We start from the raw sequence: 24,770 nt of genomic DNA, 5'->3' as shown, positions 1-24,770 counted from the left end.
TTCTGGGATTAGCCAATAGGGGAGCCGCTTCTCCAGTGACACCCCTCCTCTGCGTAATGCGTCACCACCTTTCCTTCCCCTTTAAACTCCGCCCGTAGGCCCGTCTGGGATTAGCCAATGGGAGCCGCTTCCCTCATGGCACCCCGCCTCTGCGTAATGCGTCACCGCCGCTCCTTTCCCATTGAAGCCCCGCCCCCGCGAAGCCCCGCCGCGCGCGTCCCCTCCCTCCCTCCGCTGCTTGTTTTGTTTCCCATCATGCCCCGGATTGAAAACAAAGTCCCACGTGACCGCCGGGCGCCGCGAGCCCGTCGGCAAACATGGCGTCTCCCAGGGGCGGCGGCTGGACGGGCCCGGCGCAGCGCCCGCGGCGGCAACAGCAGCGCCCGCCGCCCTCCGGGGTTGTGGCCCCCGCCAGTGCCGCCGGCGCCGAGGGAGCGGAGGCCGGGGCCGAGGCGGAGTCCCGGGCCGAGGGCCTGTACGTGGCGGTGGAGCGCTGCCCCCTCTGCAACACCACGCGGCGCCGCCTCACCTGCGCCAAGTGCGTCCGCGGGGGGGACTTCGTCTTCTTCGACGGCCGGGACTCGGAGCGGTGGGTGCCTCGGAGGAGGAGGGCGGCAGGCCCTTCCCCTCCCTCCTCTCCCCCTTCCCTTCCCCGGGCTCTCTGGGCCCCTTGGCTGCGCTTCTCCTGAGGGGGCTCCTCAAGCGGGAAATTCGGCAGCCCCCCTTTCACCTCAGCTTCCCAGGTGGGGCCGGTTGCGCTTAAGGCTTTATCCAGGATAAAGAAAGTGTATACAGTGGTACTCGTGACCCCCTGGAGCAGAGCACGCCAGGCACTCCTGTCTTCCACTGCCTCCCGCAGTTTGGTCAAACTCATGCTGGTAGCTTCGAGAACACTGTCCCACCATCTCGTCCTCTGCCGTCCCCTTCTCCTTGTGCCCTCCATCTTTCCCAACATCAGGGTCTTTTCCAGGGAGTCTTCTCTTCTCATGAGGTGGCCAAAGTCTTGGAGCCTCAGCTTCAGGATCTGTCCTTCCAGTGAGCACTCAGGGCTGATTTCCTGAAGAATGGAGAGGTTTGATCTTCTTGCAGTCCATGGGATTCTCAAGTGTCTCCTCCAACACCATAATTCAAAAGCATCAATTCTTCGGCAATCAGCCTTCTTTATGGTCCAGCTCTCACTTCCATACATCACTACTGGGAAAACCATAGCTACCTAGAAATAGTACCTCGGGTTAAGAACTTTGCTTCAGGATGAGAACAGAAATTGTGCTCTGGCGGCAGCGGGAGGCCCCATTAGCTAAAGTGCTTCAGGTTAAGAACAGACCTCTGGAACGAATTAAGTACTTAACCCGAGGTACCACTGTATATAAGTGGCTCCGGCTCTCTGCACATGTTCAAAGGCACTCCTGCGGCTCGGTGCCAACAGGTGGACGCTGCCCCTTGAGGTCAAGGTAATAGACCTTGCCAGCCACTCAGGGCGCGAGGGGTTGGCATGTCTGGCTGTTAACCAGGAGGCTGGTGGTTCCAGCCCACCCAGGGATACTGGTGGGCAGGATACTGACATTGCAGTTGGTTGGACTTGTCGACCCTTAGGGTCCCTTCCAGTTCCGTGATTTATGAGTCCAAGACTCCTGTCTTGTAAACTTGTCATTGTGTATTAAATTTTGTTAGTTGCTTTCTCGTGCCCAGGACAACTTACAGTTTACCTGTGGTGGGTCAGTGTACCTGTGGGCATCTGTTGGTGGGAGCAGGGGCAAACATTGTGGGGGTGGTCCATGGTCTTCATGGCCAGCTTAGGGGCTTCTGAAAGGGATCTGGCTTGCCCCAGTGTGAAACAGGATGCACTCAGTCAGATCCAGCGGTACTGTTCTTACGTTGCTAGACCTGAAGGAAACCCAGACTGGTCTGGCAGCATAAAGTCGTCTTCAGGCTGATGGTATTGTTTCCCAGTTCTTTTGGCTGTACTTGCCCAGGTGTTGGATTCCGCCAGTGCTGTAACAGGGACAAACAGCGTTTTACATGACCCTGGGTGACCGTACACATTTGCTAATTTAAGCAAGCTGTGAGTTTTAGTATTGAACCTTTCTGTTCTAAATGGTAGGAACAGTAGCTGACTTTCTGCCTTGCATCTTAAGCAAGATGCAAGAGCAGATGTTGTACAGTGGTGCCCCGCAAGACAAATGCCTCACAAGACGGAAAACTCGCTAGACGAAAGAGTTTTCCGTTTTGGAGGTGCTTTGCAAAACGAATCTCCTATGGGCTTGCTTCGCAAGACGAAAATGTCTTGCGAGTTCCTGCGGGGTTTTTTTTCCTTCCCCCCCTTTTCTAAGCCGCTAAGCCGCTTATCAGCTGATCCGATAAGCCGCTAATAGCGCTAATCCGTCAATGGGCTTGCTTTGCAAGACGAAAAAACCGCTAGACGAAGAGAATCACAGAACGGATTCTTTTCGTCTTGTGAGGCACCACTGTGTCGTAGAATTCGAGGGGTTTTTGTAAGCTTTGTAGTCCCAACACCCTCCTTGATAGGCCATAGTAGATCAGTGGAAGAGCATCTGCTTTGCATGCGGAAGGTTCCAGGATCAGTCCCTGGCATTTTCAGGTAGGGCTGAGAAAGACTCGCGCCTAAAGACATGTAATGATAGCACCAGGTGAGCTTCTCTGGGAGAGCATTCCACAAACAGGGACACCACAGAAAAAGACCTGTTCTCATGTTGTTGCCCTCTGAACCTCTTGAGAAGGGGGCGGGGGACATAGAGAAGGGCCCTGGATGAGGTCCTGAGCCATTTAAGGCTTTATAGGTCAGCACCAGCACTTTGATTAGGACTCAGAAACTAATTGGCAGCCATTGCAGTCAGGCCAGGATCGGTGTTATATGCTCAGCTCCTCTTGGTGAGCAACCTGGCTGTTGAATTTTGCACCAGCTGAAGTTTCTGAGCTGTCTTCAGAGGCAGCCCCACATTTAACACCTTGCAGTAATCTAACCTAGAGGTTACCAGAGCATAGGCCACAGAAGTTAGGCTATCTGTGTCCAGATAGGGGACCAGCTTGGCCAGCAGCCAAGGGCATAGGCGCCGACTCCATGGGGCTTGAGGGGGCCCGAGCCCCCTCAAAAATTCGTTTGGGGGGGCTCCGTCCCCCCAATAATCTCCAGCGCCCCTCCAGCAGAGCGCCATCGCCGCCGCTCCCCCAGCCCCAAATGCACAGGGTCGGGCTGCATGCCTCCTGCCCTCCCTCCCGAGCAAAAGCTCCACCCAATTTCCTTCGGAGCTGATTAATAGGCGCAGCACGCTCTCCCCTATTCGCTCACGAGGAGGCGGCGCCACTTTATTTGCATATTCATGAGCTTATTTATTATTCATGAGCTTTCCCGCCCCCCCCCCCCCAATATTTTTTATAAGTCCGCGTCCCTGGCCAAGGGTAACAGAAAGCACTCTCTGCCACCGAGACCACCTGGGTTTCAAGCAACAGCAGTGGTTCCAGGAGCACCCCAAATTGCCTACCTGTTCCTTTAGAGAGAGAGAGAGAGAGAGAGAGAGAGTGTGTATGATTAAAATAAATCATATTTATGATTTCACATACCCGTATTTTTCGCTCTATAACACGCACCCGACCATAACACGCATGTAGTTTTTAGAAGAGGAAAATCCGTAGGCATGCCACCCATAGGCATTCCCTCCATAACACGCACAGACATTTCCCCTTACTGTCTAGGAGGAAAAAAGTGAGTGTTATGGTGCAAAAAATACGGTATGTCATGGGTGAATCAGTTTTTGTAAACAGGAAGAAGTCACAAGAGCGAAATATTACATAGCATAGCTGTCGTAACTCCCGCTTCTCAACTCTTAACTTCACAGAAGTTTGAGTCACTTGGATCTCAATAGGATTTATATTTCCTCATTGTTAGTCTGCTCCTGAATTATACTTCATGCTGAAATGCAGTGTTTGTTTCAGGAAACGTTCTTCCAACACTTTGTTTGTTAAGAAGTTAGAGCTTGGTTAACATTTAATTGTCGGTGATGAGTCACGGTTTGGCAGGAAGTCCTGCCGTTAGTAAAAACAAAGGCAGCCGGCTCCCCTTGTTTTGTGCAGGGTGTTTTGAGTATTGTGTCATAGTTTTGAGAAGTACAGTGGTACCTCGGGTTAAGAACTTAATTCGTTCTGGAGGTCCATTCTTAACCTGAAACTGTTCTTAATCTGAGGTACCACTTTAGCTAAGGGGGCCTCCCGCTGCCACTGCCAAGCAATTTCTGTTCTCATCCTGAAGCAAAGTTCTTAACAAGGTACTATTTCTGGGTTAGCGGAGTCTGTAACCTGAAGCGTCTGTAACCCGAGGTACCACTGTACATCATGGGGGGTGGAAATACTTATTTCCAGGAGCTAGCAAAAATAGCGTAACATAATAGCTGACGCAGTCTTTGCCAATCTGGTGCCCTTCAGAACAGAATTTGGCTACAGACCGTGGTTTTCTTGAGGATGAAACAAATCACATTTCCTGTTTCAATTTCAGATTTAAATTTAAGCCAGGGATTGTGACTTGTTTCTGCCTGGCATGAGAAGCAGTAGAATGGGCTGTTAGTAGTGGAAGATTTCTTTTTTTAAAAAAGAAATGAATTTCAATAAGTGTTTTGTGTTTCTTACTTTGGTACCTCGGGTTAAAGATACTTCAGGTTACAGAAATTGGGATAGGGAAATTGTAGGAATTTGGGACCTTCTTCCCAAGAATGAGCAGAAATTACTGTTGATGAAAACACAATACCACTTAATAAAAGGATGTCACATAGAGGAGGGAGAAAGGTTGTTTTCTGCTGCTCCAGAGAAGCGGACACGGAGCAATGGATCCAAACTACAAGAAAGAAGATTCCACCTAAACATTAGGAAGAACTTCCTGACAGTAAGAGCTGTTCGACAGTGGAATTTGCTGCCAAGGAGTGTGGTGGAGTCTCCTCCTTTGGAGGTCTTTAAGCAGAGGCTTGACAACCATATGTCAGGAGTACTCTGATGGTGTTTCCTGCTTGGCAGGGGGTTGGACTCGATGGCCCTTGTGGTCTATTCCAACTCTATGATTCTATGATTCTAATAAATTTAAATACAGTATACCAATGTTATAAAGAAACAGAAGGGAAGAAGGGTTCAAAATCGTTTAACCAATAGTTGTCATCAGTATACCTTCGAGTGCACATCTCTTTCCAAATGATTATATGTGGGAGGTCACAAGTGGCCTGACCGCAGTCTTGTTACTATTTTTGCCACAATCCCATGGGTAGTGCATTGAATGATACAGCACGTGGTTGCATATTCCCAATCTCTTATTCTGCTCAAGAACATGAGGACTATCTGGCAGGTTCAGGCCACGGTCAGCCTTGAGGTGACCTATCAGAAGTTGGCTGGCAGTCTTCCAGTGAAACATAAGCTGCCCCTCATCAAACTCCTGGTCTAAGTTAAGCCAAACAGCTGTGCCCAAAACGCTCTATAAACAGTGTTAGAAACTCAGATATATAAGCTAATCACAAAATGGCACCTTAAACCATGGCTATGGTCGCCACAACAGAATATCTAGGTGCCCTTTTTATTATTACTACTACTATTCTTTTCGTTTCTATACCGCTTTACAACACATTAAAACATCTAATAAAACAATTCAGAATAAAACAAATTCAAGCATCAAGGGAAATATTTCAGATCCTTCTCTAAGTGACATTTTGCTTTCCTCATATTTATTTACCTACTTAATATGTATAGCTGTTGCATAGTGGAAGTACTGTAGGAAGCCAGGGTGGTATAGTGCTTGGACTAGGACCTGGGAGATCAGGGTTCAAATCCCCACTCGGCCATGAAGCTCACCGGGTGACCTTGGAGCTAGTCGCAACCTCCTAACTTACCTGGCAGGGTCGCTGTTGGGGTTAACTGAGGAGGAGGGTGAACTATGTACTCCTTGGAGAAAAAGGTGGAAGACCAGCACAACAAATAAGCTCTTTTGCTTACCTGCTTAAGAAAGCTGGAGTGTTCAGCCAGGTGGAGATGTCAGTCGCAGAACGTGCCATCCAGAGATCTCCGCGTGGTCGCAAGTGGACCCGTGTCAGTTGCAAAATGTGCCTGGCACCTGGGGGTTTCCTAACACTGGTTAAAATTACAGATAGGTAGCCGTGTTGGTCTGCCATAGTCAAAATAAAAAAATTCCTTCCAGTAGCACCTTAAAGACCAACTAAGTTAGTTCTTGGTATGAGCTTTCGTGTGCATGCACACTTCTTCAGATACACAGATACACAGTTGGTCTTTAAGGTGCTACTGGAAGGAATTTTTTTATTTTGACTGATTAAAATGTCTGACATTGTTGCATCAATCTTTTTACTCCTTCAGTTGATGAGGTTGGTGCTCTGCTGTTGCTAAGGTATACGGTAAAGGTAAAGGGACCCCTGACCATTAGGTCCAGTTGTGGCCAACTCTAGGGTTGCGGTGCTCATCTCGCTTTATTGGGCGAGGGAGCCGGCGTACAGCTTCTGGGTCATGTGGCCAGCATGACTAAGCCGCTTCTGGCGAACCAGAGCAGCGCACGGAAACACCGTTTACCTTCCCGCCGGAGCAGTACCTATTTATCTACTTGCACTTTGACGTGCTTTTGAACTGCTAGGTTGGCAGGAGCTGGGACAGAGCAACAGGAGCTCACCCCGTCGCAGGGATTTGAACCACCAACCTTCTGATCAACAAGCCCTAGGCTCTGTGGTTTAACCCACAGCGCCACACACGTCCCTTAGATATATAAAGCTAAGGTATATAAAGCACCTAAATTTCAAAGTGCTGTATGGAGATTTAAAAAACAAACACATAGGCTGAGCCATCAAACAGCAGACCTCCTTCACCTTCCACAACTTTGAACTTCTTTCTTTTCCAGGTTTTCTGAAAAGAAGGAGAGATTGAAGCACCTTAGAAACAAGCAGCACGAATTCCAGTCCCAGTAAGTCCCAGTTCAGTTTCTTTTACCTACTTTGGTTGGCTTAAAGCACAGGCAGGTCGTCTTTCGAACCTCTGATGTTTGCTGAAAGTGTGGTTCTGGTTGCCAGCTAATCTTCTGCTCCTTCCGCTCCCCTCTTCTTGTAGGTTGTTAAAAGCTATGGAGGGGAAATGGATAACTGACCAGCTGGTGAGTCCTGTGGAAGTTTTCCAGTTCACATTGAAGCGCAGCGACCACTTTTCAGTGTAGACCCTTGCAGTTTTCTTCACATGAGAAGGAACCGCATATCAGCCCTGCCCTTGTGGGTCTCTTGTGCATGCATACCCAGGGGAGTGTGGGGCTGTACCGTGGGGCACCAGCTTCAGTCCAGTAGTAATATTTTGCATTTATATAACATTTCCTCTCCCCCCCCCCCAAGTTTTCGAAGCACAATATCCTCATTATCTTGGTAAGCCATGCAACAACCCTGTAAGGTTGATCCCTAAACCTCAGCTCCCTTTTGGGCATTTAATGATCCTTTCAGAGAAGGATAAACACAAACGCATTACAGAGCACAGTGCCCTGTAATCATAGAATTGTAGAGTTGAAAGGGACCTCGAGGGTCATTTAGTCCAACCCCCTGCAGTGCAGGAATCTTTCTGCCCAACTTGGGGCTTGAACCCATAGCCCTGAGATTAAGAGGCTCATGCTCTACCAGTTGCCAGAGTAAACCTACATTTTAAAAGGGGTGATCGGATACCCTTAAATTTGTTGGATGTCTTGTACCTGTTGAGTTTAGCAAAGGAGAGTTGCTTTCATCCTATGCTTCCACCTGTGCAATGTAGTGTTTAAAGTGTAGGACTAGGACCTGAGAGACCTGAGTTCAAATCCCGACTCAGCCAAGAAGCCCAATTGGGTGACCTTGGGCCAGTCAAACTTGCTCCCAGCTTAACCTACCTCTCAGGGCTGTTTCAAGGAGAAAGCAGGAACTGGAAAAGGACCATGTGCAATGGTTTGAGTTCATTGGACGAAAGACAGAACTTAATTACAGCTACTTTGGCTGGAATTTCTTTTTTCTTCTGAAGGTGTAAAAATATCTGTCTGTTCTAGCCTCCATCCAGTCTTTCTGTTTCCAAGGCAATGCCCAAATAGCTGGCAGATAAGCAAGACCTATAACTTTTTTGCTGAAGGCGAATTTGGTTGAGAGAATAGATGTATCTGTTGTCTCACTTGCCCCTAAAATAATAATGCCTTTGGGGAAAGCAAAAAGTGCTGTTCTCGCACTGAATTACCACACTCAGCCAGCCCCAGGATTACTCTGGGTCACGGTAATTTAATGTTTATACCTAGTGAGGGGCTCAAGAAGCCTCTTGATTGAAAACATTGCAGTGTGCAGTTCAGGGGATAATAAATAGCCCCATCATAGGTGCTGCTCCTTTGGGCCCTGAAACAAATCTGATTGGTTGATTAAGGCTGTTGAGGTGGTGGGTTTGGGGGCAACTCCTCTGCTTGCTCTGTTTCTTTCAGAGGTGGAAAATAATGTCCTGCAAAATGAGGGTTGAGCAGCTGAAGCAAACGATCTGCAAGGAGAACGAAGAAATGGCACGAAGTAAGTGATGCTTGTGCTGGGAGCCAGCGTGGTGCAGATGTTAGGAGCGGCGGACTCGTAATCTGGTGAACCGGGTTTGCTTCCCCGGTCCTCCACCTGCAGCTGCTGGGTGACCTTGGGCTAGTCTCTGAAGTCTCTCAGCCCCACTCACCTCACAGAGTGTTCGTTGTAGGGGAGGAAGGGAAAGGAAATTGTTGGCTGCTTTGAGACTCCTTAAGGGGAGTGAAAGAGAGAGTTTGGATGTGATATCCCACTTTATCACTACCCGAAGGAGTCTCAAAGCGGCTGACATTCTCCTTTCCCTTCCTCCCCCACAACAAACACTCTGTGAGGGGAGTGGGGCTGAGAGACTTCAGAGAAGCGTGACTAGCCCAAGGTCACCCAGCAGCTGCATGTGGAGGAGCGGAGATGCGAACCCGGTTCCCCAGATTACGAGTCCACTGCTCTTAACCACTACACCACACTGGCGGGGTATCAAGTCCAAACACCTCCCCTCCTCCTCTTCTTCCTCAGTAAAAGCTTTGGCAGACTCTGGGGCACTCCTGTTCCCATAGCTGAACAGTTTTGCAAAGCATGCTATGCGACCTTAGCATTCCCCAGAAGCTTATCTGGGCTTCTTTGATGATAAGATCAGTAATGGCAGGCAACTTCCCCAAAAGAAAGTTTGGCCTTTGTTTGTAAGTCTTCCACTGTAATCCTCAGTAGCGGAATAGCATTGGGCACGTTTGAGGGGGCCCTTTCAGTTGGCATAAAGTGGTTCAAGCAACCAGTTATAACCATGAGAGCAGTGGGTCCCCAGCAGTTGTTGGACTGCAACTCCCATCATCCCTAGCTAGCAGGACCAGTGGTCAGGGATGATGGGAGTTGTAGTCCAACAACAGCTGGGGAAGCAAGTTGGGGAAACAACTGCTAGAGCAATGTGAGGGTAAAGGGACCCTTGACCATTAGGTCCAGTCATGGCCGACTCTGGGGTTGCGACGCTCATCTCGCTTTATTGGCCGAGGGAGCCAGTGTACAGCTTGCAGGTCATGTGGCCAGCATGACTAAGCCGCTTCTGGCGAACCAGAGCAGCTCACAGAAACGCCGTTTACCTTCCCACCGGAGCGGTATCTATTTATCTACTTGCACTTTGACATGCTTTTGAACTGCTAGGTTGGCAGGAGCAGGGACCAAGAAACGGGAGCTCACCCCGTCGCAGGGATTCAAACCACCGACCTTATGATTAGAAAGTCCTAGGCTCTGTGGTTTAACCCACAGCGCCACCTGCGTCCCTCCTGCTAGAGCCATGTAACTAACCCTTTTTTATTAATCACAAGTTAACAGCTGGAAAAAAATCAAGTTGAAGCTAAAAATCAAAGCTATTGCCTAGGACTGGCCATCTCTGATCGAAAGAATGAGCCGGTTGCAGCGCCAGTTTGAAGAAACGACAGTTCCACCCCGAAAGCTAACCGTTGCCTTTGCTCTGCCCCAGACTCCGAGTGGCTTCTCCGAATTAAGGACGAGAACCAGAAGCTGTACCGCAGGGCCCAGCGGCATCAGGAGAAGAAGGAGAAGATCCAGAGGCACAACCGCAAGCTGGGAGAGCTGGTGGAGAAAAGGAACTACGACCTGAGAAGCCAGCACGAGCACCTTGCAGGCCTCCGGCGCTTGCATGTCCTGGAACTCACCTCCGTCATCTTCCCTATCGAGGAGGTGAAGATTGGCATGAGGTAGGGAAGGAAGGGGCAGCTGCCGAACCAGTGCGGTGAGCTGCTCGCTCGGTAGACGGTGCTCCCTTCCTCGGTCTGCAAGATGCAGCAGGCGAGAGGCATACGTGTGCTCTTTTGTGGGGTTTAGTAGCAATAATAATTTTGTTATTTATATCCATCCTCATCTGGCTGCAAAGCTGTGGGCAGGAAACCTGGTGGCAACTGGAAGGCCATGGGAATGTGGGGACAAGGGGTTGTGTTGAAATGGTCCTTCTCCCTCTTGACGTCACCCAGTATGTACCCAAACCAGAATACGATAGGATACGATACAGTGGTGCCCCGCAAGACGAATGCCTCGCAAGACGGAAAACTCGCTAGACGAAAGAGTTTTCCGTTTTGGAGGTGCTTCGCAAAACGAATTTCCTATGGGCTTGCTTCGCAAGACGACAATGTCTTGCGAGTTCCTGCTGGTTTTTTTCCTTCTCCCCCCCTTTTTCTAAGCCACTAAACTGCTTATCAGCTGATCCGATCAGCAGATAAGCCGCTAAATAGCGCTAATAGCGCTAATCCGCTAATCCTTCAATGGGCTTGCTTCGCAAGACGAAAAAACCGCTAGACGAAGAGAATCACAGAACGGATTCTTTTCGTCTTGCGAGGCACCACTGTATCTTTATTGTCATTGTCCTATGCAGAACAATGAAATTGAAAAACTACATAAAACATTCAAAACCCCCTAAAAACTCTGAAACCCCATTTTAAAATACACTATACTGTAAAGACCCCTTATGCTGTGTTTAGAACCAGAATTGCATTTGCGTAGAAACTGTTTCTCAGGCGGCTAGTCCTGGCCTTTATAACCCTATACCTTCTTCCAGAAGGCAGAAGCTGAAAGAGATCATTTCTGGGGTGCGCACTATTCTGCACTATCTCTGCCGCTTTCTTATGGCACCTGGCAGCATAGATTTGATCCAAGGTGGGAAGAGTGCGCCTAATTATTCTCTCTGCAGTCTTTACAACCCTGGGCAGGATTTCTTTCTCCCTGGCCGTGCAGCTCCCAAACCACACACACAGACCATAAGTTAATACACTCTCCACAGTGCAAAGGTATCACGTTTACTTGGGTGAAAGTCCCTTTGAGCTGCAGTGGGCTTCATTTTATAAAAGTTACTACGTTTCTATCTTAGGATCAAAGAATTCTGACTAGGACAACCCAGTCAAATGGGCTGCGTACAAACAATAACATTATTACAGTCGTACCCCGGTTCCCGAGCGCCTTGGGAGTTGAATGTGTTGAAAACTTCAGAGTGTATGCAGACTTTCTGGAAACGTTTGTTTGCAAGCTGGCAGGATGATCAGGAACAAAATGCTGCCTACTAGTAACTTGGTTTCTTAGAGATTTATTGTGTACAACAGCAGACTCACAAGTTACTATATACAAGTTAAAGATATGGATCTTAACTCTCTCTCTCTCTCTCAACAAAACTTCAACTCGCTCCAAGACTCTCCCATACACACAGAGAAGTCATGGGTCATTCTGCTTAAATGGGCGACCTCATCCAATAGCAGAGCTGGAGCCAAGGCTCCCATGTCTCCAGGTAGAAACTCCCCCTGCTCAGTCTCCCTGGCCTTCAGCCAACTTACTAATTGCTCAGTCTGCCAAGCTGTACAGAAGCACGTAGGCAATGTCCCAACAGAACGTTCTGGCTCCCAAACGATCAAAAACGGGAAGTGAGTGTTCCGGTTTTCGAACGTCTTTTTGGAAGCCGAACGTCCGGTACAGCTTCCGGTATTGTTTTCGGCACGCCTGCACAATCAGGCATGCAACCAATCAGAAGTTGCGCCTTGGTTTCCAAACGTTTCAGAAGTCAAACGGGCTTCCGGAACAGATTCCATTCGACTTCCGAGTTACGATTGTATTATAATAATAAAGAATTGTAGCGTTGGAAAGGACCACAAGGGCTTCCTAGTCTAACTCCCTGCAGTGCAAGAATGGGCTTGAGTCCCATGCTCTGCCGACTCAGCTATCCCATATAGGCTTATCCTGCTCAAGGGGACATGTGCGGTTCTTAATTTTCCACCGTTTTACCCTGCGTGGTCTAAAGGGTGGCTTCTAGGTGGCTGGTTGGGTGGGGATAATTAGTTTGCTTGGGGTTGCAGCCTCAGCACCTGTTTGTCTTACGCCTGTTTTCACCTTTTCTTTGACAGAAGCTAATTCCTTAAATGTTCGATTTTAAGCACTTTCTGCCTAAGGGAGATGATGTTAGCATGGGTTTATTTCTTCCACTGAAAGCAATGTGCTTCGTTTTAGCCACAATGTTTTCTTTTCCCACTTTTTAGAGGGAAAGCTGGACTCCTGGGCCGATGTCCCAAGGAGTTCATTTATTTCGGTACGTTCTGCCCAGTTTCTGAGTCCCTTGAGCACAGTTTGCCCCAGTTCACGGAGGGGACACCAGTAGCAGCCGCTAGTGGGGGTGGCTGTATCCTTCCCTAAAAGGTAAAGGGACCCCTGACCATTAGGTCCAGTTGTGGCCGACTCTGGGGTTGCGGCGCTCATCTCGCTTTATTGGCCAAGGGAGCCGGCGTACAGCTTCCAGGTCATGTGGCCAGCATGACTAAGCCGCTTTTGGCGAACCAGAGCAGCGCACATAAATGCCATTTACCTTCCTGCCGGAGTGGTACCTATTTATCTACTTGCACTTTGATGCGCTTTTGAACTGCTAGGTTGGCAGGAGCAGGGACTGAGCAACGGGAGCTCACCCTGTCACAGGGATTCGAACAGCCAACCTTCTGATTGGCAAGCCCTAGGCTCTGCGATTTAACCCACAGCGCCACCCGTGTCCCTGTATCCTTCTTTATAGACCGCCATTCAGCATCTTGCCTTTATTCCAGGGACCCCGCAGACATGTCGTCCGAGAGCGACAACGCCATGACTTCTAGCACTGTGAGCAAGCTTGCGGAAGCCAGGAGGACCACCTACCTGTCCGGGCGATGGGTGTGTGACGACCACAACGGAGACACCAGCATAGGCATCGCGGGGCCTTGGATCACTCTTCCCAACAACGGAGATTATTCTGCTTACTACAACTGGGTGGAAGAGAAGAAGACCACTCAAGGGCCAGGTAAAAAAAAATTCCACAGAGCCTCTGGCTGGGCTGAAGTTAAGCTCATTGGGAGTAAGCCTCTGCTCATTCCTTCACTCAGATTATGTGGTTAACATCAATGCAGAGCATGTAGCTTAGACTGAATTTAGGGAAGCCTGGGAGTGCGTCAGCAGGGCTCCCCCGTCGGTTGCGATTCTGCAGCCACACAAAGCTGTGGAGCACAGGTCCAGGCACAAAATTCAACTCCCTAAGAATCTTGGCTTCCTTTCCTTTTCCTTTCTTTCCTGGTTGGAAAAAAAAAGGCAGAGCAAATTTCTTAGCAGCATGGTTGTTGCAACATGCCGGCAAATCCCTCTCCTGCAGAACTCTCAGAAGCTGGAACAGCAGCAAAAATGTCAGCTAGGGTTTGGGATTTGTGACTCACGGTTCAGAGAAGATAAATAACTTGTATAATTCATACACCGTTTCGCAACACGGTTTTAATTTTTGTTTGTGTCCTGTCCGTGGGTGGGTGGAAGCAAAAGTCCCAGGGGCCCTGAGATAGAGCTGGGCAGAATTCAGGGTTCACATCACAGCCATGGACAAAGTGAGTTGAAGTTATGTGCAGGCTATGTGCTTCCCTGACATCTCTACCCCTCCATACAGTGGTACCTTGGTTCTCAAACTTAATCCGTACCGGAAGTCCGTTCCAAAACCAAAGCGTTCCAAAACCAAGACACGCTTTCCCATAGAAAGTAATGCAAAATGGATTAATCCGTTTCAGACTTTTAAAAGCAACCCCTAAAAATGCAATTTAACATGAATTTTACTATCTGATGAGACCATTGATCCATAAAATGAAAGCAGTAAACAATGTACTGCAGTCACACAACCAATCAGTAGCTGAATTGGGTTCCACACAAAAAATGCAAAATAAATAGCAAAACAGATCTCAGCATAACACTCAAAACAGAAGCGTGGCACTCAAAACAGAGCATGTTTGGCTTCCGAAAAAAGTTCGCAAACCAGAACACTTACTTCTGGGTTTGCAGTGTTTGGGTTCCAAGGTGTTTGAGAACCAAGGTACTACTGTATTCGTTTATTGCATTCCTACCCTACCCTTTTCTCCCAAGGAGCTCAAGGCAGCCTACGTGGTTCTCCCCCTCCTCTCTAATCCCCACAACACCCCTGCGAGCCAGGCTGAGCTGAGAGGCAGTTATTGGCCCAAAACTGAGGGCTCATGGCCAAGCGGTGATTTGAACCCTGATCTCCCAGGTCCTAGTTCGGCACCCTAACTATTATGCTGCACCGGGATCTAAGGATCCCTTCTTGATGGGGCTGTTTCTTGGGGAGACGTATATAGTTGATACTCCTGGGGGGGGGGAGCCCTTTTACAACCTTTTGATGGAGGGCCTGTTGTTGTTGTTTCCCTTCCAGACATGGAGCATAACAACCCTGCTTACACCATCAGTGCTGCCCTGTGCTATGCAACTCAGCTTGTCAACATTTTGTCGCATATACTTGACGTTAACCTTCCCAAGAAGCTGTACAACAGGCAAGTTGTCTTGGAATAACCTGGCGGGCGGCGCGAGGGGAGCATTGTGTGTTTTGAGCACCAGGTCTATAAGTGCATGAACCCCAGTTGACACTGTGGGAATTTCTCCGCGTGCAACATTTCGGAAAGACCCCCTTTTCCACAGGGTAGATGCAATGCAGCTGAACACCTGGACTCACTGTACAATTGCACGTTGTAACAATTGCAAGGGATTATATGTGAAGCAAGGGACGTGGGTGGCGCTGTGGGTTAAACCACAAAGCCTAGGACTTGTCAATCAGAAGGTCAGCAGTTTGAATCCCCGTGACAGGGTGAGCTCCCGTTGCTCAGTCCCTGCTCCTGCCAACCTAGCAGTTTGAAAGCATGTCAAAGTGCAAGTAGATAAATAGGTACTGCTCCAGCGGGAAGGTAAACGATGTTTCCGTGCGCTGCTCTGGTTCGCCAGAAGCAGCTTCGTCATGCTGGCCACATGACCCGGAAGCTGTACATCGGCTCCCTCGGCCAATAAAGCGAGATGAGCACCGCAACCCCAGAGTCGGCCATGACTGGACCTAATGGCCAGGGGTACCTTTACCTTTATACGTGAAGCACGTTTAGCTCCCCAAGGCCCGTGTGGTAGCACCGGAGAGGAAGCAAAAAATGGAGATATTTGAGAGCGGTGTGGATTTCACCATTTCTTTTTGCATTTGTCTCCCGCAGAAAACAGAAAGCACCAACAGCTGCTCCTGGGTGTGTTCTCTAGGTATAGGGAGGGACCTCTTGTGCAACATTTCCCAAACTTGGGATTCCAGCTGTTTTTGGACTACAACTCCCATCATCCCTGACCACTGCTCCTGTTAGCTAGGGATGATGGGAGTTGTAGTCCAAAAAAACCAGCTGGCCGCTCTGGTTTGGGAAACCTGGTCATGGGTCTCTGCTTATTGAACAGGACCTAGAGAGAGAGAGAGAGAGAGAGAGAGAGAGAGAGAGAGAGAGGTGAATGCATACGGGTTGGGTGGCATGGCCTGCAGCTTTGAGTTAACCTTCCCCTCTCAAAGGGATTCCTTCCAGAACACGGCAGCTAGACTGGTGACTGGGAGTGGCCGCCGAGACCACATAACACCAGTCTTGAAAGACCTACACTGGCTCCCAGTATGCTTCCCAGCACAATTCAAAGTGTTAGTCCTGACCTTTAAAGCCCTAAACGGCCTCGGTCCAGTATATCTGAAGGAGCGTCTCCACCCCCATTGTTCTGCCCGGACACTGAGGTCCAGCTGCAAGGGCCTTCTGGAGGTTCCCTCACTGCAAGAAGTGAGGTTACAGGGAACCAGGCGAAGGGCCTTCTCGGTAGTGGCACCCGCCCTGTGGAACACCCTCCCACCAGATGTCAAAGAGAACAACAACTACCAGACTTTTAGAAGACATCTGAAGGCAGCCCTGTTTAGGGAAACTTTTAATGTTTAATAGACTATTGTATTTTAATATTCTGTTGGAAGCCTCGCAGAGTGGCTGGAGAAGCCCAGCCAGATGGGCGGGGTATAAATAATAAATTATTATTATTATTATTATTATTATTATTATTATTATTATTATTATTATTATTATTTCTGCATGGAAGAAGTGCCCGAACAGTTAGTTTTGCCTCCTTCCAGAAATGGAGATGGGCAAGATGCACGCTTTTCCCTTTCCTGCCAACTGGCCGAATAAAAGCCATCGTTTTGCCAAGATTTGGTTGATTTGCTAGCGTTGCAGAAGGCTAACAGGAGAGGATGCTTTTCTTGAGAGCTCTCTCTTCAGTTTGTGCATGTGTTTTTAACGTGTCTTGCAGTGAGTTCTGTGGGGAAAACCTCAGCAGGAGGAAGTTCACGTGGGCAGTGAAAAAGCTGAACGCCAATATCCTTTACCTTTGCTTTTCTCAGGTACAGTGAATGCGGTTTTTCTTTTTCTTTTTTAACCTCTCGGGTGGCTTCACTCTTTCCCTTCCTCGTCTCAGCACATTTTGCCTGATGGATGTTCTGCTTTCTTCCTCTTCCAGCACGTAAACTTAGACCTCCTCCATCCTCTGCATACACTCAGGAACCTGATGTACCTGGTCAGCCCCAAGACAGAACATTTGGGAAGGTAAGAGGCAGCTTCCAGCCTCTTTTTGTGCCCTGCCATCACCACCTCGCCCTCCTTGTCCCCTTTCTGTGCCACTTCTAAGCCTGGCGCAGCCTTCCCGTTGTGGTTGAATCCTGACAAGACAGAAGTACTATTTTGGGGGGACAGGAGGCGGGCAGGTGTGGAGGATTCCCTGGTCCTGAATGGGGTAACTCTGCCCCCGAAGGACCAGGTGCGCAGCCTGGGAGTCATTTTGGACTCACAGCTGTCCATGGAGGCACAGGTCAAATCTGTGTCCAGGGCAGCTGTTTACCAGCTCCATCTGGTACGTAGGCTGAGACCCTATCTGCCTGCGGACTGTCTCGCCAGAGTGGTGCATGCTCTGGTTATCTCCCACTTGGACTACTGCAATGCACTCTCCTTGGGGCTACCTTTGAAGGTGACCCGGAAACTACAACGAATCCAGAATGTGGCAGCTAGACTGGTGACTGGGAGCGGTCGCCGAGACCATATAACACTGGTCTTGAAAGACCTACATTGGCTCCCAGTATGTTTCCGAGCACAATTTAAAGTGTTGGTGCTGACCTTTAAAGCCCTAAACAGCCTCGGTCCAGGATACCTGAAGGAGCGTCTCCGCCCCCATCGTTCTTTTAATGTTTGATGTATTACAGTATTTTAATATATATATTTTTGGAAGCCGCCCAGAGTGGCTGGGGAGGCCCAGCCAGATGGGCAAGGTATAAATAATAAATTATTATTATTATTATTATTATTATTATTATTATTATTATTATTATTCCCCATCCCTCTGCCACCAGGATACCTCCTCCCTCCCTCTGCTCCCTCAGGGCCTCCTTTCCTAATTCAGCTTTCCCTGAGCTATGAAATGGGACCATGACAACTGAACAGAGTGCCGAATTCAGCAACTAAAACTGTGTTATACTGAACTGGAGCAGCTGTCCACATAGCCTAGGAGAATCCGCTCTGGCTGGCAGCAACCCTCTGTGGCTTGGAGGGAAATCTGCATCCACAAGCTGAGCTGGACCTTCTACCTGAAGGGGAGACGAATTTCAGGCTTGGGGGCTGAATGTAGCCATCCAAGTCTATATCTCTCACCCTGGGGCTCTTCCCAGGCCAGGCCTCCTCTGCAGCCCTGCTCCCCAGCCCCCTTGGGTCCTTTGGCCAGACTGCAATGTATCCTTAATATGGGAGAGTGTGTCTGTGGTTCACCATGGTAGGGAGGGGTTAGGGCCTTTCCCAGCAAACTTAGTTCCTTTGGTTTCCCTTCAGCTCCAATCCTGGCCTCAAAGGGTTAGACTGTGACACCCTTTCCCTTACTTGTGTTCTTCAAATTTCGCTGGAGACCTTCCCAAATATTATGAGAACCTGGATTCCTGTCCCTATACCACAGCTTACAGCATTATTATCCACCAGTCAGTTGAAACCAGGCACCCCTGAACTCAGCCCTCCAGCTGTTTTGGGACTACAACTCCCATCATTCCTAGCTAACAGGACCAGTGGTCAGGGATGATGGGAATTGTAGTCCCATTGGAGGGCCGAGTTTGGGGGTGCCCGGTTTAAACCTTTTTCTGGAGAGCTTGTAAGTGTAGCAAAGCTCTGCCATTCTCCTGCAAAAGGTATCTTCGTTCCTCTTGCCGGTCCCGATTTGCGAGTCGTTTTCCCCGTAAGCCGAGTCCGTTTTTCCGACCGCAGGTCTGGGCCGTTCGAGATCAGCGCCGACCTGGAGGACTCGATGGAGTTCGTGGACCCCAGCGGCGCCGGCGAAACGGACGAGAGCGGCGACGAGCGTGTCAGCGATGAAGAGACGGACCTGGGGACGGACTGGGAGAACCTGCCCAGCCCCCGGTTCTGCGACATCCCCTCGCAGACGGTGGAGATGCTTCAGAGTCAGAGCACGCTGGCCTCGCGGGAGCCCATCGCCAGCAGCAGCGCAGGAGGCATGATCTCCTCGGCCGCAGCCTCCGTTACCTCCTGGTTCAAAGCGTACACTGGACATCGCTAGGGTGACACTCGGACCTCTGTGGGGTGGGGGGGGGAGTTCCTGTCCCACATCCCGCCCACCAACACTGTAGTAAACCTTCCCAATTCTGCTAAGTAGTGCCTGGAACACCAAGGGTCAGACTTCTGATTGAGTAACACGCTCTCCCCTCTGGAAGATGCTTTCAGTCTGCCCAAGCTTGACTGCGTGACAGTCACTTTGCATCTTGTTTTCTCTCGACACGCATTTTGGACACCTGAAAACGGAACTCTGTGCCTCTTCCGAGTCCCACGTGTTCCGCTGAGGGTGAAAGGAGTAGGATCCTGTCTGTTAACTTCAGTTTCTTTTTTAGTTTAGTCCCTTAAACAAAAAAAGGAGATAGATCTGGGGTTATGTGGCCTGGCAAATCATCTTGAAGCATGAAGACTCAAAGAGAAAACTATTGTGGCAGTTCTGCCCAGTGCATGAGGCCACCGCATCCCCTGTGATTAGTTCCCAGCAGGGTTCTTGGGTTACGTTTGTGTGTGTGTGTGTGTGCTTATTCTAAAAGTGTGCACAGGGGAGAAAATTTGCAGCACAAAATGCACATTTGTAGAGCCTTCTGGCAAGATGTGCAGATTGCTGCATTTCTTTGTGCTCTCTGATCTCCGTTGCCATAATTTTAATACAGAAAACCATCATGTTTCTTCAATATCAATAGGTTATTTATTTTTAAAGGGGAGAAAATAGATGTTAGGTCATGCCGCCTTTGTGTGAGTATGCGTGTGTGCGCGCACGCTCTTATGGATCCAGTTGCAGAACGTTTTTTATGCTGAGTCGCTCAAGAGTTCCCTGGCTTCTTGCTCTGGCTGCCCGACACCAAAGAAAGCCTGGACCGTAATAACTTGCCAACACAGAGCAATTCTACTGCTACAATAAGGTTTGCCTCGTCACAAATCCTCTTTGTGTGCAAAGGAGCCGCACTTTCGTTTTGACGTTTGGTCCACGTTCCCATGTGGGTTGTTTTTCCTGTGCTCCTCATGCTTGAGAGCAATGGGGCTTGTGTTCCTCCTTGGTGAAAAACCCCATGAAACCCTCCTGGTTCTTGCATCCAGTTCGGCTTCTGGATGGATATAGCACGGTGCCCCTCGGACCTCAGCCTGGGTTGAGTTTCTGACTAGGCAGGCTTTTGGCAATTGGGGTGGGGGCGCGAATTAGGCTTTTGACAATGCACCCTTTCCTTGTTCAGCCCCCTAGAGAAAACCAGTCCTGGTTCAGGCACTTAGTGGGTGGAGATGCGGAGCATGCAAATCCATCTCTCCGTGTATAAGAGACAGCGTAGGCCCTGTGTGCATGGAGGCCAAGACTCGGCAAGGAATGAGTGAGCAAAAGGTGCAAGTCAGGTGGGGAGGGGACACGTGTCCCCACGCCCCCATGGAAATTTGGGCCTGAGTTCAGCATCCAGTGGCACGATGTAGCAACCCCCAATGCGTTACAGAACAATAAAGGGAGAAGTTGGCTGTGGGTTTCTGTTGCTGCCCTTGCTCTCTTGCAACCCCACCGCGGCCTAAAGTGCCAAGTGTGCACCTTGGGGAAGAGGTGCCAGCCAGGCAGCCCCCCTGCCCATGCCACTCCCAGCAGTGTGAGCCCAAGGATGCTTCCTGCCATGATTCAGAGTGGACGTGGTGCAGTCCTACGGGCATCAGCTTCTGTGGAGTAGCACACATGCCGAGACCAAAATCGTGCCAGGCAAAAGGCTTCCTCCTCTGTGATAACAGGCCTGGGCTGGTGGTCATTTCTGCACTTTTACGCAGTCTTCAGGAGAGGGTTCCAGCCGCTGGTGCTGAATATTTGGCTCTTGGGTGTTTCGATTCTGTGATGTGTTTCTGCTCTGTTTCTCCGCCTGTCCCACTTTGGCCTGGAGTTGAGTGTAAGTTGGTGGCGTGGGGAACCTTGCCTGGCAGACGTACCCGCAGGAGGGGGGGTTCTGCGCATTTCTGTTAATAAACCAAAGATCCCACCGGTTCAGTGTTTTCAGTTTTAAACCCGTCGGGTGGGATTTCCTAGCCCGCGAAGACTTAACGCAGAAGAACAGCAGCAATGTAATCCAGCCTGCTCCATCATCGCAGGCTCCCGGTGAGGTTTTGTCCAGCTACGAGAGACCGGAGGGAAACCGAGTGGTGCAGGGCTCACTTGTCTTTGCCTCAAAGGATGCTCAACGTGGGACACTGCCCTGCGAGTCTCTCCTGTGTCCGAAACGATATGTGTGGAAGGAGGTCCTGTGAAAGAAGGCACTTTATTAGTTGCAAAGGAGTTAGGCTGCTCAACGCTGGGCTCGTAGCTGCTGGGTTCTCCCAGCTGGCCCTGCGCCCTTTCCCCCTTGTAAATATAACTCGTATGTTCCCTTCCCTGCCCCATCATCCATTCTGCTGCTTATTTATGGTTTGTTTAAAAAAGAAGAGAGGGGAAACCCTCTTAATAGGAAATGCCAGTAAACCACAAACCTTTTGTCAGTCCTGATTTCTTTGTCTTAAAACGATGCCTCTCTAGCGCCGTAGTGTAGCATCCACTCGGAATTCACAAAGGTGCGCCCCAAGGATTGTAATATGTTAGGGTGTCAAATCCTTTCCAGAAACACTTTTTTTTTGGGTAACAATGGTTTTTTTCTGGTTGGTTTTTGTTTTATATGTATATATAAATAGATATACACACACATATATAAAAAATGTTTTTACACATATATAGCTATGTGGAGAAACCGGGAGTGTGTGCCCAAAACTTTAGTGCAATTGAGGTGTGATTGTGTTCTGCTTGAATGGCGAGGAGCAGAGAGGCTCCCCGTTAGCGGACTGTTGTGGCTGAAGACAGCCGGCTGAGAATCTTGCGGGTCAAAATTGTGGCGCCACAGAGGCAAGGCTGCGCATTTAGAGTCAGTGGCCTCAAAAGATACGAGCGAAGCTTCTGAAATGAGTGCGCTCCACCCTCCAAAGGGGATTTACGTTTGAGGGTCCCCAACCTTTTCAGCAAACCTTGCGCCTCTTGCCCCACTAGGTAGGGTTGTAACCTAACAGATGCGTGTGTTTTTCTAAAAATTTATTGTATTATTGCAATAAATCTTTTAACAGGAGTTTTCCTAAGGTTGGCTGGTTTGGTTTTTATTATTGGTTTTTATTATTGTTGTTATTCCATTCATTCTGACTTGGGAGAGGCTAGTTCTGTGAATCCTTGTGGGTTTTCTAGAATTGTAAGGAACGCTATGAAGATGACAGTATAATGTGTTGTATGCATCTGGGTGTCTGCTATGAACACAAAAGTGACCCCCCAATACAGTAGTTTTCAGCCAGTGTGCCGTGACACTCTGGGGTGCCTTGAATGATGGTCAGGGGTGCTGCGGGCAACACTGGCCTCTATGTGGGGCTACCTTTGAAGGTGACCCGGAAACTGCAACTCATTCAGAATGCGGCAGCTAGACTGGTGACTGGGAGCGGCCACCAAGACCACATAGCACCAGTCTTGAAAGACCTCCACTGGCTCCCAGTACGTTTCTGAGCACAATTGAAAGTGTTGGTGCTGACCTTTAAAGCCCTAAACGGCCTCAGTCCAGTAGGAGCATCTCCACCCCCATTGTTCTGCCCGGACACTGAGGTCCAGCTCCGAGGGCCTTCTGGCGGTTCCCTCATTGCGAGAAGCCAAGGTACATTGAACCAGGCAGAGGGCCTTCTCAGCAATGCCACCCGTCCTGTGGAACGCCCTCCCATCAGATGTCAAAGAGAAAAACAACTACCAGACTTTTAGAAGACATCTGAAGGCAGCCCTGTTTAGGGAAGCTTTTAATATTTAACGCTGTATTGTTTTTAATACTTGATTGGGAGCTGCCCAGAGTGGCTGGGGAAACCCAGCCAGATGGGCAGAGTATAAATAATAAATTATTATTATTATTAACCATCCCTCTTTTCTTCCCTCCCTCCTCTTAATGATTAAGGCTTGCACAGCTGTTTGTTGCAGCAGCCCTGCTGCTGTCACTGCTGCCTCCCACCTTTGGCCAGTCTCTGTTGGGCCACTTAAGGCTGGGGGCCTTCTCTTCCCAGGCCGCTATGGGGCAGTATGAGGAGGCACCTCTCTTTGGGGCAGCAGTAGCAGCTGCCTGGAGGGGAGAGGCAGAGGGGACACTCCACAAGGGTGTCTGAAAAAGGGTAAGACGCTGCCAGCTCTGCCGGCAAGTGGTGACGTAACTGGGCTCATGAGCCCCACAGGGGTGCCACAGAAAGAATGTAGTTGATCAAGGGAGCTGTGGCCTCAAAAAGGTTGAAAATCTATGCTCTGATAACCCAAGTAAAGTCCCATCAGAGCTCCTTACGCCTCTGTGGCTAATTTGGGAGACCATATGCAATGCAATGGGACAACGGTGGCGCTGTGGGTTAAACCACAAAGCCTAGGACTTGCTGATCAGAAGGTCGGCAGTTTGAATCCCCGCGACGGGGTGAGCTCCCGTTGCTCGGTCCCTGCTCCTGCCAACCTAGCAGTTCAAAAGCACGTCAAAGTGCAAGTAGATAAATAGGTACTGCTCTGGCGGGAAGGTAAACGGCGTTTCCGTGCGCTGCTCTGGTTCGCCAGAAGCAGCTTAGTCATGCTAGCCACATGACCCAGAAGCTGTACGCCGGCTCCCTCGGCCAATAAAGCGAGATGAGCGCCGCAACCCCAGAGTTGGTCACGACTGGACCTAATGGTCAGGGGTCCCTTTACCTTTACGCAATGCACCAAAACGGGGAAAGATCTGCCTACTTGTGGAATGTGCCCCTCTCATGCACACTGAGGAATTCTGACTGCTCTCCTGAGTCAATGGCTAATAGCACCTTTTCCCTAAAGCCTGCAATGTAGAGGGCAAATTTTCTTGTCGCTACTGTTGTCAAGCAGCCCCACCCATTTATTTATCTCGTGGTTTTATTCTGCTCTCACCTGCAAGGGCAGGTGTATGTGGTTCTTCCACCAATCGGACCAGCTGTAGCTCTCCAAGCAGAAGGTCCTGGGGTTAATCCCATGTATCTTCAGCTGAGGTCCCAGAGAACTGTTGCCTCTGATCCTGGAGGTAGTCAGCAACAAATCCGCTGTTTCACATCTGGATCTCTTTCCAGGGAAGCATCCCCAGATGCTGGAAGTTTCAGGACAGGGAAAAAAGGGACTTCTTCACACGGCACATGGTTAAGCTATGAAATTCACTAATTCAGAGATGGAATGATGGTACTGGTCTCTGGGTACAAAGAAAACAGGTTCTCTCCTGCAGGGGCTGCCTAGATTTTTGAGCTATGACTCCCATCAGCCCCTGCCAGGAAAGGGGCAAATCTACATCAGATGTGTCATTGGTACCGCAAGATTGGCTCTCTGCTGCCAGAGGTGCTTTTCAACTTGCAAAGCAGATTGTTAACTTTTGTTCCTTCTCAGAGTCCTAGTAATGTAAAAAAACACGTTTGCCTTCTCTTCCTAATACAGTGGTACCTCTGGTTACATACGCTTCAGGTTACAAACTCCGCTAACCCAGAAACATCGTCTTTTTCGCTGTATAAGATGCACCAGACCATAAGACGCACCTAGTTTTTGGAAGAGGAAAACAAAAAAAAAATTGAATCCCAGAAGCCAGAACAGCCAGCAGGATCGCTGCGCAGCAATCCCGCTAGCTGTCTTGGTTTATGGGTTAGCTGCGCACAGCCTCTCCCGGACAGCGGGATAAAGGCTCCCCTTTTCCCGGGAGAGGCTGTGCGCGGCTAAGCCCTTCTCCCTCCTTGGAGAAAAGCCCCGAAGAGCCGCACACACACTCCATGCGGCTCTTTAAAGGGAGCGCTGAGCAGAGCCTCCTGC

The 24,770-nt window shown here is 49.5% G+C and overlaps 1 protein-coding gene across 1 annotated transcript; it reads left to right on the top strand.

Moving 5' to 3' along the window:
* The first annotated feature begins 315 nt into the window (after positions 1-315).
* Positions 316-19,629, top strand: ATG14 (autophagy related 14). The gene is made up of 10 exons (XM_082218243.1): positions 316-589; positions 6,890-6,952; positions 7,096-7,138; positions 8,456-8,537; positions 10,009-10,246; positions 13,115-13,344; positions 14,743-14,864; positions 16,672-16,758; positions 16,875-16,960; positions 18,653-19,629. The coding sequence occupies exons 1-10, from the start codon at positions 318-320 to the stop codon at positions 18,960-18,962; spliced, it is 1,533 nt and encodes a 510-aa protein (XP_082074369.1). The 5' UTR covers positions 316-317; the 3' UTR covers positions 18,963-19,629.
* The last annotated feature ends 5,141 nt before the right edge of the window (positions 19,630-24,770 follow it).

The sequence above is a fragment of the Podarcis vaucheri genome (assembly GCF_965113315.1).
Source record: "Podarcis vaucheri genome assembly, chromosome: 1".
NCBI lineage: Eukaryota > Metazoa > Chordata > Lepidosauria > Squamata > Lacertidae > Podarcis > Podarcis vaucheri.
The sequence above is the reverse complement of the archived record's forward strand: the minus strand, read 5'-3'. Positions and strand labels throughout refer to the sequence as shown.

Excerpts from the sequence above, each read along its gene's own strand:
- ATG14 (XM_082218243.1), top strand. The coding sequence starts at position 318 with ATGGCGTCTCCCAGGGGCGGCGGCTGGACGGGCCCGGCGCAGCGCCCG. Across the intron at positions 8,538-10,008 it reads GAACGAAGAAATGGCACGAA|ACTCCGAGTGGCTTCTCCGA; the intron begins GTAAGTGATGCT and ends GCTCTGCCCCAG. Across the intron at positions 13,345-14,742 it reads GAAGACCACTCAAGGGCCAG|ACATGGAGCATAACAACCCT; the intron begins GTAAAAAAAAAT and ends TTTCCCTTCCAG.